General features: G+C 39.1%; 1 protein-coding gene across 1 annotated transcript; it reads left to right on the forward strand.

The window, feature by feature from the left end:
- The first annotated feature begins 863 nt into the window (after window positions 1-863).
- DEFB125 (defensin beta 125) lies at window positions 864-8,407 on the forward strand. Its single transcript, XM_043602661.1, has 3 exons — window positions 864-921; window positions 7,892-8,215; window positions 8,313-8,407. Exons 1-3 carry the CDS (start codon window positions 864-866, stop codon window positions 8,405-8,407), a joined length of 477 nt encoding a protein of 158 aa, XP_043458596.1.
- The last annotated feature ends 9,239 nt before the right edge of the window (window positions 8,408-17,646 follow it).

The raw sequence follows: 17,646 nt of genomic DNA on the forward strand, positions 1-17,646 counted from the left end.
ACACAGGTACAACTCAATTGCTATCATAATCCCAGGAAGATCTTTTGTGGATATGCACAAGACTATTCTAAAATCTGTATTGAAAAGCAAAGGAACCGGTATATAGCTAAAAAAAATTTTTTAAAGAAGAATAAAGAGAGAAGAATCAGTACACTATCTTAGGACATATTATACAGTTACAGTAATCAAGAGTATGTTGTTTCATCAGAGGAACAGGCACATAATCAATGGAAGGTAACAGAGAACCACGTATGGCCAAATAAGTTTTGACAAGTTTTGACAAATTGCCAAAGCAGTTCAATGGAGGAAGGATAGTACTTTTAATAAATCGTTACTGCAAAAATTGAATATCCACAGTAAAAAAGGAATCCATCTCAAACTAAACTTCAAAACTTAGACAAAAATGAATACAAAATGGATGTGGCAATCATTCAGATGGAGAGGAGGATAGTCTAGTGGAAGTCATAAGCTATTGGTCTGAAATAAGTGGGATCTTCATGTAGCATTCTGCTACCATTGGTGTATATATATGATGCTGCATGTAGACAGAGAAGTAATTGGCCTTATCTAGGGTTAAGGAGAACAACTTCCTTTGGGAGTTGTTTCTTTCCATCAGACCCTATACTTCCTCAGGATTATAACTCATTTCACAAGGCCTCAATTTCCTTTAAAAGTTTCTAGAACAGAGCATGATTTTGTCATGCACACTCAGTGGTGCAAGTTAATGGTTTGGTGTTCTGGATGGTGTCCCCATTTCTGGTTCATCACCCACGATAGGCAAGTAAAGGTGACTATTTAGAGTCCTAGCTGGGCAAAGTGCTCTGGATTCCTCAGGACACAGAGCTTCCTCTCTGCCAGAAGCCATGAACCTCCTGATGCTGGCCTTCATTATATGTGGGTTTCTAAATCTGGTGACCAAAGGTAATGGAACCCTACAACATAGGCACAATAGAACTAGGATGTTGTTGACCTTGGGCTTTCAGGTATCTTGAGGGGAAAAGAGGGTCTTCAGGAAAAGCCTTGGGCCAATAAAGAACCACCAAAATGGTCTCATTATGGCAGCTCAATGTGCCTACTCTCTAAGACTCTGTTGGAGGCACCTATCATGTTAGGGTATCTTCTTCTTTTTTTTTTTCTTAATCTTCTTGGCCATGATGTATTTTTTTCTATTGTTTTTTTTTTAACGTTCACTCATTTTTGAGAGAGCACAAGCAGGGGTGAGGCAAAGAGAGAGAGAGAGAGGAAGACACAGAATATAAAGCAGGCTCCAGGCTCTGAGCTGTCAGCACAGAGCCCAACGTGGGGCTCAAACTTACGAACAGTGAGATCATAACCTGAGCTGAAGTTGGACGCTTAACCTACTGAGCCACCTAGGCGCCTCATGTTGGGGGATCTTCTGAGACATTTCTCTAAAGGCATGAATTTCCTCAATCTTCTGAGCAGCTCTTGCTAGCTCTCTCTATAAGTAACCAGTGTTAACCAGTGAAATAGTAAGCTTCTCATATTAGATCGATATGAATGGGCTTATTCCTGCTTTTTAGTAATGCTACTTTTGAGAATTATCCACTTTTATTGAAAAGCAATACTTGCAATTGATGGAAAGTATCAGGCACTTGATAGGTTTATATGAGTTTAAGTACTCTCTTACCCTAGAGTAATATTTCTGCAATCTTTCTTTCAGAATCCCTCAATCTTACCAATTTCTTGTATATCCTAGCAGATATAGATAGATAGATAGATAGATAGATAGATAGACCGATCTTAGATTTTTTTTTCTTTTTTAGATCTTTTTTTCTTTTTTTTTCTTTTTTAAACTTAGATTTTTAAAAACCCAGTGTAAATGAACTGTGTGGATTCTTCTGCAAGGTACAACTACTATGTCTTAAAACTTTGTTATCAATACAGAAACTTACTTTATTGTTATTAATGGATGCACAAGACTTAAAGAAGGTGGGTGAATTTCTGATTATGAACTATTTGCTGACATTTTGAAAAGTTTTGAAATAGTAAAGGACTAAAAATAAAGTTTTGTTTTGTTGCTCTCCCTCAGATTTCTTGGATACTGTGTGAATAAAAATGTGTAGCCTACTTTTAAATTTTCTATTACAATGTAAGTATTTTCCCATGTATTAAATATTTTCCAACAACTGAATTTTCAATAATTGCACAAAATTTCATTGAATGGATGCTCTGCAAATCATTTATCCAATCTGATAATTGGACATTTATGTCCTTATTTTTGCTAATAAGTATATTTATGTTATATTTACAAATTAGTTCTATATAACCATTCTCAGCCATAAATCAAAAATTTTAAATGAAGGATAATATTTAAAGATGTAATTGTTTCTACTTCATTCAGTATGGAGAAGTCAAACTTCATATATATTTATTGTGTATTTTAATTTGTCTACAAATTGTGTGGTTCTGCCTGTTTTTCCTTTTTATTTGGGGGGGGTAGCTTTTATTCCGGTTGATTTATAGATCTTCCTTTATAGGTTCCGTTTTGAAATTTAACTACTTAACGTATTTGAGTTTATTTTTGTATTTTCAAGTAAGAGAGCATCTGATGGTTTTGTGAAGTAACTTTTTACTAAGCCAAGTTGTCCATCAATGTCAATGGCTGTATTTAACTCGGTGCCATCTGATCCTGCATCTGGTATGTTTTAGGCAGAATTCACACACGGGAAAATGTTTTGGCGAACGGCTTATGTGCCCCAAATGATACAATTGTTATTCACATTCGTTAGTTTTATGATGTTGAGATATTGGTGGTGGAGGTCACAAGTTTTAACAACATAATTCCAGACTGAGGACCTTTGGGGAAAAAAACCAAAACTGCTGTCATTCTAAACAAAAATACATTCAATGAGAGATTATTCCCAATTGCCATCATTGCGTTGCTTAAGCCATATTCTTGGAGTTGTCTTTGGTATTTTTGTCTGTGACATCTGTATCTATCAGGGAGTCCACTGGCAAATTGTGTCCAGAGCCAACCAATCTCACCACCTCCACTGCTACCACTCTGGTTCAAGTCACTACCATCTCTCACCTCCTATTGCTGTAGCTTCCTCACAGGTATCTGTCCTGCTACACCTGCCTCCTGCAGTCATCTCACAAGATAGCAGATGGCATAATCTACTCCCAAGAGAAGTCAGATTATGTACCTCGTCTGCTCCAAACTCTGCAATGGCGCCCTCTTTACTCAGAACAATAACCAAGGTCCCAACAACGGCTCACCTGCTGTCTGTGATCTGTCCCTTATGAACTCTCTCACCTCTTCTACTCTTCTAGTCTTTGCTCCCTTCACTAGAGCCCCACTGGCTTCATTGCTCTTCCTCAGACATGCCTGGCTTGCTCAACCCACAGAGTTCTTTCTGTTTCCTCTGCTTAGATGTACTTGACCCAGACTCTGGTGTGGTTAATTCCTTTACCTCCTCCAAGTCATTATTTAATTGTCACCTTCTTTCAAACCCTATGCTAACTTCTGTTTAAACAACTGTCAGGGGGTGTCTGGATGGCTCCGTTGGTTAAGCGTCCGACTTTGGCTCAGGTCATGATCTCACGGTTCGTGGGTTCAAGCCGTGCGTTGGGCTCCGTGCTGACAGCTCAGAGCCTGGAGCCTGCTTCTGCCCTCCCCTGCTCACGCTCTGTCTGTGTCTCTCTCTCTCAAAAATAAATAAAACATAAAAAAAAGAAACTGCTAGTCTGCCCCCATGACACCCCAAATAGATTCTGCTGAAATCTATTCTCTCTTACTTCTGCAAACCACTGTCACCTTCTCACATATAAGGTAATGTATTTGTTTTTCATCGTCTGTCTTCCCCTGCTAGAAAGTAAGCTCTATGTGATTTTTTTGTCTGCTTAGTTCACAAATGTACTATATGGACCTAGAATAAAATCTGTATCATAGTTAGGGGCTCACACTTTCTTGAATGGGGGGCATTCAAGAATGGGTATCCTAGAGGAAAAGAAAAATTGAGAAACAATCTTTGTAGAAACAAGAAATGAAGAAGTGATGTCAAAGTTTGTCTTGGAAGAAAAAAGCGGAATGTCTACACTTAAAACTTACAGAAAATTCTAACATGAGCAAAGCAAATCAGAGCCAGTAAAAAAATAAGAGAATGAATCATCGGAGAAGAGGAATAAACTTCTTGGCCCAGGGGAGGCAACAGGAGACAAATTACTGTTATCTCAATTAAATCCAGAAAAGGTTGTTTTGAGAACGGCTTCCCTTTTTTAATACATACCGGGCTTTCTCCAACATAGAATCTTTGCTCCAGCTGCTTCCTCTGCCTAGGATACACTAACCTTTATACATTGCAGGCAATTTGCTGAGAAAGACGGTCATATTTACTTGCCTGAAAAATGATCGTAAAATGGAGCAGGCTAGTTTCACTTTATACTCAGATCCTCATCCCTCAAATTATCACATTGTTTAGAAATCCTACCATATTTCTTTTGTGAGCTCATCCTTCCTCTTTCCCAGACAGCTGTTTTGTACTGACCTTTCTTTCTCTTTAATTCTCCTGCTCTATTTCTCTACATGACTCTCCCTCCCAGCTTATGACTTTATCCCACACTTCAAGATTTAAAAAATTCAAATAGTCTCATGAAAAGTTGCTCAACATCACCAGTCATCAGGGAAATGCAAACCAAAACCACAATGAGATATCACCTTACACCTGTCAGAATGGCTAAAATAAAAAGACAAGAAGTAAGAATGTTGGTGAGGATGTGAGAAAAAGAACCCTTGTGCACGCCTGGTGGGAATGCAAATTGGCGCAGACACTGTGGAAAACAATATGGATTTCCTCAAAAAAATTAAAAATTAAAACTAGATTGCCATGGGGTGCCTGGGTGGCTCATTTGGTTGGGTGTCCCACTCTTGATTTCAGCTCAGATCATGATCCCAGGGTAATAGGGTCAAGTCCTGTGTTGGGCTCCACGTTGAGTGTGGAGTCTGCTTAAGATTCTCTCTCCCTCTGCCCCACTCTTTGCTCTCTCTCTCTCTCTCTCTCTCTCTCTCTCTCTCTCTCTCTAAAATAAAATTTAGGGGCGCCTGGGTGGCACAGTCGGTTAAGCGTCCGACTTCAGCCAGGTCACGATCTCGCGGTCTGTGAGTTCGAGCCCCGCGTCGGGCTCTGGGCTGATGGCTCAGAGCCTGGAGCCTGTTTCCGATTCTGTGTCTCCCTCTCTCTCTGCCCCTCCCCCGTTCATGCTCTGTCTCTCTCTGTCCCAAAAATAAATAAACGTTGAAAAAAAATTTTTAAATAAAATTTAAAAAAATAGAAACACCATATGATCTAATAATTCTACTACTGGACATTTACCCAAAGAAAATGAAAACACTAATTTGAAATATATGTGCATTCCTATGTTTATTGCAACATTATTTCCAATAGTCAAGATAGGGAAGCAACCCAAGTATCCATCAATAGACAAATGGATAAGGAAGATGTGGTATATATATATATATACATATATATATATATATGTATATATATATATATACATACACACACACAAAATATTATGCAGCCCTAAAAAAGTATAAGATTGTGCCATTTACAGCCAATATAGGTGGATTGAGAGGGTATTTTGCTAAGTGAAGTAAGTCACACTGAGAAAGACAAGTACTATATTACTCCACTCATATGTGAAATCTAAAAAACCGATTAAACAAATAAAACAAAAAAATAAAAAAATTAAACATTCAAATAGAACTTTTTCTTTTTACCACGGTCAACATTCCTACCAGCATGTCTTTGCACCCATCTTCTCTTTCCCTCTTGACATAGCTGAGGACGTGTGCTTTCTCTGCCTCAATCTGTCGAATGTGATTTTGATCCTTGCCAACCATGAAGAACTATGCCTTTCTTTTGTCTCATTTCCCTATTCTGCATTAATCTCTCCCTTTCTACTGGTTTCTTCTTAAGCGTCTTCAAACATGCTCTGTCATTTCCCTGAAAAATGCTCCCTTGGTTCCGTATTGTCCTCCAAGAACCTCTCCATTTCTCCGCTCTTCCTCACATGGAACTTAAGAGTTTTGTCTCCAGGTTCTACTTCGACTTCTCTCATTCACCTTTCACCAACTTCACTTTTCTTTCTTTTTTTTTTTCCTCTCTCACTCTGAAACCACTCCTCTCATGGTTATCAGTGACAATCATCATGTTAAACACAATGGACACTTCTGCCCGTATCTTACTCAACTTCTCCTCAATATTTGCCTACAAATGTCCACTCACTGCTTTAAGAAACACTTTCCTCTCTTGCATAACCTAGTTACACTGATACAACTTTATTTGTATCCTTTTGGCATTTACCATTTTTCATGCATACTAGCCTGATCTGCACCTTGCAGTTCTCCCCAAAGCATGGTTGACTGTGTACGAAATGCCCCTGTACAAAGCAATCCAGAAATGACAGAAAATTATGAGCTCACTCTGGGATCATCTATCAAATATTGGCTGGCCAGGTGGCAGATAAATACTCCAGCTCCTTTCATTCTCAAGAAGGAGAATTCTGAGGCACTGGCTGCCACAGTTTCCCACAGGATTATGCTCTAGTCAACCACACTGGTAACTAACTCTATAACTCACCTCTTCTTGGCTTTCTTACTTTCCTAACTACCATATTTCCAAACTGATTCCAGATGGAGGAGAATGCCTCTCGGTTCACTTGTTATACTCAAATTTTCCCCCAAGGTCTGCTTTTGGAGAAACTAATCTAATTCTCCAGTGTCTCATTCTCTTGTTTTGTTCCAACTTACCTGGTTGTTCCTTTTGGGTCTTTTCCTCCTCTTTGAGCTCTTAATACTGACACTCACCAGAATTCAATCTTGGTCCCCTTTTTATCTCACGTTATTCCAGCTCACTATACTTTATCCATTACTGTAGTCTGAAATATCCATAAGCAACGATTCCAAAATTTACACCTAGAGTCCGAACTTGTCTACTGAGATCCTACAGGTGTTTCCACCGCCTTTTTTGACATTCTAGGTGTATGTTACATGCCCTGAAGTGAATACTTGAGCCTGCCTCTTTCTCTTCCTTCCAAAGCTTGTTGTTTCCTCAGTTTACCATCCTGCAAATGGCAAGTACCACTAATCTCCCCCATCTCAACAGAAATGCAGGAATGCACTTTGATTTCTCCATCTTCCTCTGATCTCATATCCAAACAACCAATGTCTTAAATCTACCCTCTTTTTCCCACAGTTCTTGAAGCCCCAATTCCAGTCACCATTATATCATACCTAGCCAAAGCTTCTAACACACCTTCCTGATTCTATTCTTTCTTTTCCCTAATCTAATTTCCACATAAAATCCAAACTAATCATCCAAAGCATAAAATAAATTAGTTCACACTGTGTTTTGAAACCAAAATGCTTAACAATGGTGTAACATGACTGGGTGATGGCATTGGCCACTTGAAGTTCACTTCATCTTAGGCTCCTTGTCACGTTACACTTCAGACTCATCAGCCTCCTCCAAACACATGATGCAGTTTCTCAGCAGTGGGACTGAGCATTTGCTGATCCTTTCTCTCTCTGCTTTCTGTGTACTTGGCTGGCTCCTTCCATCCTTCTTGCCTTGGCTTAAATATTAGCTGTACATAGGTCTCCCTCTCTACCTCTCTTTCTTCCTCCTCCTCCTCCTCCTCCTCTTTCCTTCTTCTGCTTTCCTTCTTTCTCTCTCTCCCCACCCAGCCCCCGTTTCCTTGATGGCATATGACACAATATTTAACATACAGTTTCATTTTTTGGTCTCCCAATGGCTTGTAGCATTTATCATATGGCTCTAGATGGGTAATGGTTGTCAAGTTTTTCAATTAATGCTTATCACATTGGTGCTAGAGTTAAAAACTTATCCTACTCATTTATTCCCCGCAGCTGGCTGGGAAGTCAAAAGATGTTGGAAGGATAACATCGGGCACTGCAGAAAACGATGTTTTCATGTTGAAAGGTACAAGCTTCTTTGTATGAACAAGCTAACGTGCTGCATTCCCATAAAAGAAGACGACGGATACACTAAAACACCACCACGTCCTGTACCGTTCGAAGAACAGATAATTGTTAATACGAATGATTGGGATTTATTTTCTAATTCCCCCATATCTTGGTTTGATGATGAGGTAACAGTTAACCCAACTATACCTGGAAACCTAAGAGAAAATTCTTCCACAGCTCTGGCACATTCTCTTGAGACCACTGAAGGTACAACTAATTAACATTTCTTCTGGGTATGGGACACTAGAGATATGCACTGGGAATAATATGCAGGGACCCAATCTTGTTGATGTTATTTCACCAGGGACAATTCTATTGGGGATTGGATGGCATGCAGACGGACAAAATGCTACCGCCAAGACAAGTACCAAGAGTTACCCTATAGTTGGAAATGTGTAAAGGGAAGTGCATAGAAGACACAGGGGTTCTCTTTATTGGGCTGAAATTCCTTATCTGTCTTCCTCTGATGTATTAAAATATATTGGGTCTCAGTGAACATTTTGTGTGTCTGTGTATTTTTCCATACAAAAAAAAAAAAAGACCACAGTTTGGAGCTGCCTTTATGGTTGAGACAAGGATTTTGATTTTAGTAATTCCTGAACCACTCCTATCATATATGGAGGAACCTGTGAAGGCACATAAAAAGTTCCAGACAAGTCCTCCCTTTCCTATATTCCCCGCACCCCCACTTTATTGCAAGTTATGAATTTAAGTCCCTATCTGTATCATAAGGTCAAACTTTGTTTAAGGCTTCAACCAGAAACTAACCCAGTTATAGTCAGAAACCACCTCATTCTGCACAAATACTGTGTTAACTAGATACAGATGAAACTGTGACTTGCCTTGAGAGCAGCATATGAAATTGAAAGCTGCATCACAAATTCGACTCATCTTTCCAATCAAAAGTCCAACTTCCCACAATGGTGATCTCACAGCATGCCTCTCCAGATCTTTATCTTTTCCGTGAATGCCTGTTGTGTGTAGGGTTTCTATGCTTTGTGTGCCTGTATGCATGTTGAGTGATGGTTTGTATGGTGACTGATGAGTCAGCAAGTTTACTCTTTGATATCACAAAGAAGCAATTATTAACTCTAAACTTGATTGATTATTAATGTGTTGGGCTAAGTCTGGGATGCTACTGAAAGCCACAGTCTTGGGTGCCTAAATGTCTCAGAATCAAGAAGGTTTTTTCCTCTAATTCTTTTGTCTAAGTCAAGTTTTGTCTAAGTCAAGTTGCCAGTGACTGTGATTGCAGTTTGGATATCGGCCATCAGATCACTGACCTTTCAATAGACCTCTATTCCAGTAGATCTTAGACACCCGGTTAGGCTGACAAGCCATCCTAGCTTGTCTAGGACTGAGGGTTGTCCCAGAACTTGAGAATTAGAGTGCTAACATCAAGAAAGTCTTTAGCAAACTAGAACAAATTGATCACCTTCTCTCTAAATTGCTCTTCTCTATTTCTTTGCATAGAGGACACTTCATCACACGGGTCCTATGTGGACTCTTCACAGAGGCATTTTTTCACTATGAAGGCCTCCCTAAACCACCAGTCTGCCTCAGCCTAGACTACTTTTTTTTTTCGTATCTTTGCTTCAAATGTCAACTCCTTAGAAACAACCCTTGGCCATGAGACCACTCCTCACTACTCTATATTATTTTCTTCTTCTTATGTTCTTTGAAATTATTTTGTATATTTAAACAAATTGTTTTTATTTTTCTATTTTATTTATTTATTTTTGAGAGAGACAGACAGACAGACAGACAGACAGACAGAGAGAGGGCAGGGGAGGGGCATAGAGAGAATCTGAATTCAGAATCTGAAGCAGGCTCCAGGCTCCAAGCTGTCAGCATGGAGCCCGATGCGGGACTTGAACCCACAGACTGTGAGATCATGACCTGAACTGAAGTCAGATGCATAACTGACTGAGCCACCCAGGCACCCCTATTTTGTATATTTCTTCAGTCTCCTACTGAATTATTGAGTTATTTACTAATTTATGGCCCATCATCAACACCATAGTGTCCATATAGTCCTAACACCTTGATCTTGTTCATGGCTATGTCCTGACCTACTAGACCAGTGCCTTGCACATGGTGGATGCTCAATAAAACCTTGAGAACACGTGGTTCATGCAGTCATCTCAATAAATATGAGAAGGTCACACAATATATATCAGTAGTCTTCAAAGTGGGATACCAGCTACAAAAAGGATTTCCAAGGTGTGCACATTGAGAATTCAAGGAAATAGATTTTTAGACCCTTGATTTCTGAATGTCTTATCATGATCAGAGAATTCTTAACAGGCTTTTCTTTTCTACCTCCACCTTCTCAGTTTCTCTTCTCCCACTCTGAAAAGAAAACTTAACCTCTCACCCATCCTTTATCTGACAATCATGGATTGCCCAGAGTGGACAAATCTCCAAGTGTCAAATCAGTGGATAATTGAAATCTTTGTGCTAGTGTTCACAAGATGAGTAATCATAGACTTTGGGTAACAGATCTTTTGGAAATCCAAGTGACTCAAATTTTGTTTATCAAAGCAATGATAGCAGGAAGAATCAAGCTAATGGTGGATAGAGCTTTGAAATTAAGCTTTTTTGAAGCTTAATAATAGCTTACTAAAGAATTTTTGGCATATAACTTGTAAGGAGCTAAAAAAAGCTGTGTGATCTACTATCTGTGTATTATCTATCTATCTATCTATCTATCTATCATCTGTCTATCATCTGTCTATCATCTACCTGATGCCTAATCTTCCAACTTTTACATCTACCTATTGATACAAATAAGATCTTTCAGTGTTTACATTTTTCAAAATAAAAACTGGGAAAAAAAGTTGATGCTGACTTTCACCTCGTTCCAGTAAAAAGTAGTATTTATCTAAACTAGTAGAAAGAGGGGATGGGGTTCCTGGGTGGCTCAGTCGGTTAGGTGGCGACTTCGGCTCAGGTCATGATCTCATAGTCCATGAGTTTGAGCCCCACATTGGGCTCTGTGCTGACAGCTCAGAGCCTGGAGCCTGCTTCGGATTCTGTGTCTCCCTCTCTCTCTGCCCCTCCCCTGCTAATACTCTGTCTCTCTCTGTCTCAAAAATAAGTAAAAACAAAACAAAACAAAAACAAAAACATTAAAAAAAATTTTTTTAAAAGAAAGAGGGGCGCCTGGGTGGCTCAGTTGGTTGGGCAGCCGACTTGGGCTCAAGTCATGATCTCGCAGTTTGCGAGTTCGAGCCCCATGTCAGCTCTGTGCTGACAGCTCAGAGCCTGGAGCCTACTTCAGATTCTGTGTCTCCCTCTCTCTCTACTCCCCTGCTCATGCTCTGTGTCTCTCTGTCTCTCAATAATAAATAAACGTAAAAAAAAATTAAAAAATAAAATAATCTAGTAGAAAGAAAGCACACCTATTTACTAACAAGATGCATTTACAGTAAAACAAAAAAGTTATTTTTGGTTGATAATTATTTGTCATGTTTGACAATACATTTATGCATCTTTAATCAATTTTGTTCCAAATATTGCAATGATGGCTCAATCTTGAATATGTTGTTAAACATTTAGAGCTTTATGTTCATGGAGATTTTACAATAAATCACAATATATATCCATCTTTTGTTACAGGCAAATATGATAGAACGATCAATAATAGACTTTTAAACATAAAAATATATTACATTAAGATTTAATTTTGTGGGGAGGGTGGAATAAAAACTTAAGCTGGTGGAATAAAAATTTAAAGAGAAAAAAACAATGTAATGTTTCTATTTGCTTTTCTAAAAAGCTTTTCATATTTATTAAATGAATAATTGCCATTATTATCTATTCAGATTGAATTGAAAAACTAAATTGTAATTTTTTACATGTCAATTTTTATAATACACCAGTAATCATCTTTTTATTATATACATTTATGATGAAATATTTTATTTTCCTGTTTTAAATAGTGTTAGGAAAACCACACCCTCAAAATTCAAAAAAGTTTGAAGATCACTCCTAAAACGTGATATAAGGCTTCAAACGTTACCTGACACAGACCACACCAATCATTCCGTTTTTCCACAATTCCTAGATATTACATTTTCATGAATATATGCTTTCTCCATCATTCAGCATGATAATCTTCATATTCTTTTTATCTTTGTCCTTAAGGATCCCCCGTAGCTCAATAACCCATCACTTCACTACATGGGAACTGACCTCCAGATTGCTGCTATCTTCATACATAAACATAATATTTGCATTTGGTTTCTTTTTGTAGTTTCTAGCTCCAGTCTGAAATTCCCCATCTCTTGGGGCGCCTGGGTGGCTCAGTCGGTTAAGTGCCCAACTTGGGTTCATGTCATGATCTTACCATTCATGGGTTCAAGCCCTGCATCAGGCTCTGTGCTGACAGCTCAGAGCCTGGCGTCTGCTTTGGATTCTGTGTCTCCCTCTCTCTCTGCCCCACCCCTGCTCACACTCCATCTCTCTCTCTGTGTCAAAAATAAATAAACATTAAAAAAATTTTTTTTAAATGAAATTCCCCATCTCTTGAGCTATACTGCCCATGTTACATATATGATTTGATATGTTAGACATATATTTCCTCCATTCTCTGGGTTTCTTTTTCATTTTATCGATCGTGTCTTTTAAAATATAACAGTTTTTAATTTTGATGAAGTTCCATTTATCTTTTTTGCTTTTGGTGTCATGTCTAAGAAATTATTGCCTAACTTAAGGTCATGAGGATTTACACCTGTGTTTTCTTCTAAAGGTTTTATGGTTTTAGCTCCTACATTTACCTAATTGATCCATTTTAATTTTCTTTTTTGTAGGATGTCTATTAGGTCCATTCAGTCTAAAGCATGGTTCAATTCCAAATTTTTTAAACTGATTTTCTCTTTCAATGACCTATCCATTGCTGAAAATGGGGGTACTGAAGTGCCCTGTTGTCATAATCTTGTCTATTTCTCCCTTCTGACATGTTAATATTTGCTTAATACATTTAGGTCCTCCAACGTTGGTTGTATATATATTTATAATTATTATATCTTCTTGATGTACTGACACCTTTACCATTATATAATGACCTTCTATGTCTCTTACTACCAGTTTGGGCCAACAGCCTATGCCCCCATTTTCTTTTGGTTTCCACTTGCATGAAATGTCTTCTTCCATCCCTTCACTCTGAGCATATATGTGTTCTTAAAGCTGAAGTGGGTCTCTGGGAGGCAGCATACAGTTGGGTCTGGTTTTTTATAAACCTCTAGCTATTTTGTGCCTTTTGATTGGCTAATTAAAAACCATTTATCTTTAGAGTGATCATTGATATGCAAGAACTTACTACTGCCATCTTATTGATTGCTTTCTGGTTGTTCTGTATTTCCATTGCTCCTTTTTTCCCCTCTGTTTCTAACTACTTTTGTAAGTTGCTGATTTGCCCTGGTGGTGTGGTCTGTTCTCCCCCTTCTCCCTCCTTTTTTTTATCCTTTATGAACCTACTTTAGATGTTTGCTTGGTGGTTTTCTTGAGGCTTACATAAAACCTCTCATAGGGGCGCCTGGGTGGCTCAGTCGGTTAAGCGTCTGACTTCAGCTCAGGTCACGATCTCGCGGTCCGTGAGTTCGAGCCCCGCGTCGGGCTCTGGGCTGATGGCTCAGAGCCTGGAGCCTGCTTCCGATTCTGTGTCTCCCTCTCTCTCTGCCCCTCCCCCGTTCATGCTCTGTCTCTCTGTGTCTCAAAAATAAATAAACGTTAAAAAAAATTTAAAAAAAACCTCTCATAGATAAAACAGTCCATTTTATGATGATAGGAACTTAATCTGCATTCTCCTATAAAGTCTCCTCCCTTTTTCTCCTCCCCTTTTATATTTTTGATGTCACAATGTACCTTTTATGCTGTGAATTCATTAGCAAATTATAGTAACTATAGTTATTTTTAACACTTTTTCTTTAACCTTTATACTTTAGTTAAGTGGTTCATATACCACCCTATTATAAAATTAAGAGTTTTCTATATCTGACTAACATTTTCCAGCTTTAGCAGTGGGCTGAGTACTGTCATATGTTGTCATGTTGCTGGATTAGCATCTTTTCATTTCAGTTTCTTTTTTTTTTTTTTTTTTTTTTTTTACGTTTATTTACTTTTGAGACAGAGAGAGACAGAGCATGAACGGGGGAGGGTCAGAGAGAGAGAGGGAGACACAGAATCTGAAACAGGCTCCAGGCTCTGAGCTGTCAGCACAGAGCCCGACGCGGGGCTCGAACTCACGAACTGTGAGGTCATGACCTGAGCCGAAGTCGGACGCCCAACCGACTGAGCCACCCAGGCGCCCCTCATTTCAGTTTCAAGAACTCCTATCAGCAGCACTTCTTGCAAGGCAGGTCTAGTGGTGAAGAACTTCCTCACCTTTTGTTTGTCTGGGGAAGTCTTTATTTCCACCTCATATCTAAAGGACAATTTTGCCAGATATTCTTGGCAGGCGATTTTAAACCTTTCATCACTTTACGTATGTCACTCCACTGTCCCCTTAGGGATTCTGCTGAGAAATCTGCTGACAGCCTAATGGGGTTTCCTTGGTAGGTTACACTCTTCACTTACTGGATGCCTTTTGGGATTTTCTTTGTATCTTTGATTTTGAATAGTTTTATTATATTATGTTTTGGAGGTCTTTTGGCCTTGAGATAATAGGGCAATCTATTTATTAGCTTTGTGAATTTGGATGTCTAAGTCTTTCCCCAGGTTGGGCAGTTTTCAACTATTATTTCTTTAAATAAGATTTCTGTCCCCTTCTCCCTCTCTTCTTTCTCTAGATTCCCGATTATTCCAACATTTCCCCTTTGATTCAGTCCCATAGAATGTGTAAGCCTTCTTCACTTTATTCTTTATTCTTTGTTCTCTTCTGTGTTCAAAATTCCTATCCCCTAAGTCACTTATAATATCTTCCATCTGCTCTCTTCTCAAAAAGATGTTCTCTGTTATATTCTTCACTTAATTCATTGAATTCTTTAGCTCCACAATTTCTATTTGGGTCTTTTTTAGGGTCTACCTCTTTGACAAAGAGTTCATTTTGTTCCTGTATTTTTTTTCCCTGAGATCATTGAACTGTCTTACTAAGTTTTCTTTAGCTCATTAAGTGTCTTCGAAACAGCTATTTTGAATTCTTTATCAACTCAACTGCAGTATTCTCTAACTTTGGGCTCAGCTGTTGGAGGACTATGGATATCTTATGGTGATGGCCTATTTATTTGATTCTTCACGTTCCTACATTTTTGCACTGTTGCTTTCACATGTGAAGCAGCAGAAACCTCCTTAAATCTCTACTGGTGGTCTTCCCCTGTGGTATTCCTCCTTGGTGTCAGTTTACCTGGTGTTTCCTAGGTTGTGTGCGGGTAGACCAGCACCACTCTTCTTGTTCCATCTTGTGACAGGATTTTTAAGCTTTTATTGTTTTCTCTTGTTAGAACTCACCAGTGTAGCTGCTGGAAACCTCCCTTTAGATTCCAGAAGGTGGCACTGCTGCTCCAGTTTGTGGCTTCTCCTTGCCCAAAGACCTGGGTAGGAACTGCTGTGGCTCCTGTGAGCCACACAAAGATCTGGCTGTGGGGGGTGGGAAAGGGGGTTGTGGGCTTAGCACTGGGTGCACACGGGTGCGGGCGGACCAGGAAAGTCTCCAGTGGGATACTCCCAGAGGTTTGTAGGCAGACTTCCTAGCAGAAGCTGCTTTCTCTACGGTGTTTTAATATTCTTATCTGCTTTCTTCCGCGTCTCTCCCCCCAACCCCACCTCCGGCATGGGGTTCTTTTCTCAGTACTCTGGGTTCTTCTGAAGAGAAACAAGTTTCTCCAGCCACAACCCATACAACTAGGGTAACTGGGCACCAACTCACTGCTTTCCACCCAATGCCCCCAACGCTGGACAGCTTAGCCCTGTGCCGTATCATCCTAGGTGATTTCTGGTAAAATTCTGTGTCCAAACTGATATCCTTCCCACTCTGCTGCTGTGCTAAGCCCAGGCAGTTGTTTTGTGGTTTTTTGTTTGTTTGTTTGTTTGTTTTGTAATGCAAGTGCCTGAGTTAAGCTTTGATTGCTGAGGCATCCACTTCAAAGAGGCAGCCAATTCAACAAAGGCTATCTCTAATAAACACACTGCCAGCCACAGAGCTAGAAAAAGAGCCAACCCCCCCCCCCCTTCAATGAGTTTCCTTTGTTTCAGAGATTTTGGTTGAATTTGAAAACTAACCAGTTGGGACACTAGTTTTTTCTCTCCCCGTGCTTTAAATTCCTGCTCTTATGTTTTAAATTCACCTAGTTAGACCATAATACCCTAGGCCCCAATAAAAGCAGAACCCCAGAACCCTGTGCGCACTCTCTTTCTATCCAAGACTTTGCTACGCAGCCTCAGGTGTGCTATGTAATTTCCATGCTCTATAAGTAATGAAACTTTATTTTTTCAAAGTTTCCTGATGGTTATTGCTGAAGGGCACCTTGCAATCATAACCACAAGGGCTCGTCCAACCACAACACCAGTAACTGATAGGCTGAGACTGGCACACAATGCAACACACCTTCAGGTAGGCTGGATTTCTACAAATTCTCTATAGATTGGTCTGCAATTTGTAGACTATCATATAAATGACATTGATCTTAGCAGTGATTTTTTTAAATAGGACACCAAAAGAACAAGGAACAAAAACAAAAATTAACAAGTGGGATTATATCAAACTTAAAAGGTTCTGCATGGCAAAAGAAACTATCAACAAAATGAAAAAGGCAACCTACAGAATGGAAGAAAATGTTTGCAAACCATATATCAGAAAAGGGGTTAAGATCCAAAATATATAAATAATGCATACGACTCAATGACAGAAAAAAAAACAATCTAATTTTAAAATAGAGAGGGGAATTAAATAGACATTTTTCCAAAGAAGACATCCAAATGGCCAACAGACCCATGAAGATGCTCAAGATTATTAATCATCAGGGAACTACAAATCAAAACCATAGAGAGATATAACCTCACACTTGTTGGAATGGCTGTCATCAGGAAGACAAGAAATAACAAATGTTGACATTAACAACTCAGGCAACAACAGATGTTGGCAAGGATGCGGAGAAAGAGGATCTCTTTTGCACTGCTGGCGGGAATGCAAACTGGTGCAGCCACTCTGGAAAAGAGGACGGAGGTTCCTCAAAAAACTAAAAATAGAACGACCCTACGACCCAGCAATTGCACTACTAGGCATTTATCCAAAGGATACGGGATACAGGTGTGCTGTTTCGAAGGGACACATGCACTCCCATGTTTATAGCAGCACTATCAACAACAGCCAAAGCATGGAAAGAGCCCAAATGTCCATCGATAGATGAATGGATAAAGAAGATGTGGTAAATAATTTGACAATAAATTATATTCATAAAAAAAGATGTGATACACACACACACACACACACACACACACACACACTATGGAATATTACTCAGCAATCAAAAAAGAATGAAATCTTGCCACTTGCAACAATGTGGATGGAACTAGAGTGTGTATTATGCTAAGCAAAGTAAGTCATTCAGAGAAAGACAAGTATCGTAGGACTTCACTCATATGTGGATTTAAGACACAAAACAGATGAACATAAGGGAAGGGGAGCAAAAATAATATAA

Source organism: Prionailurus bengalensis, chromosome A3, assembly GCF_016509475.1.
Source record: "Prionailurus bengalensis isolate Pbe53 chromosome A3, Fcat_Pben_1.1_paternal_pri, whole genome shotgun sequence".
In the NCBI taxonomy this organism is placed as follows: domain Eukaryota; kingdom Metazoa; phylum Chordata; class Mammalia; order Carnivora; family Felidae; genus Prionailurus; species Prionailurus bengalensis.

What these genes read in the sequence shown, in the direction of transcription:
- DEFB125 (XM_043602661.1), top strand. Translation starts at nt 864, where the DNA reads ATGAACCTCCTGATGCTGGCCTTCATTATATGTGGGTTTCTAAATCTG. An exon ending in TCTAAATCTGGTGACCAAAG is followed by an intron (nt 922 to 7,891) that starts GTAATGGAACCC and finishes TATTCCCCGCAG; the next exon opens with CTGGCTGGGAAGTCAAAAGA. An exon ending in TTCTCTTGAGACCACTGAAG is followed by an intron (nt 8,216 to 8,312) that starts GTACAACTAATT and finishes TTATTTCACCAG; the next exon opens with GGACAATTCTATTGGGGATT.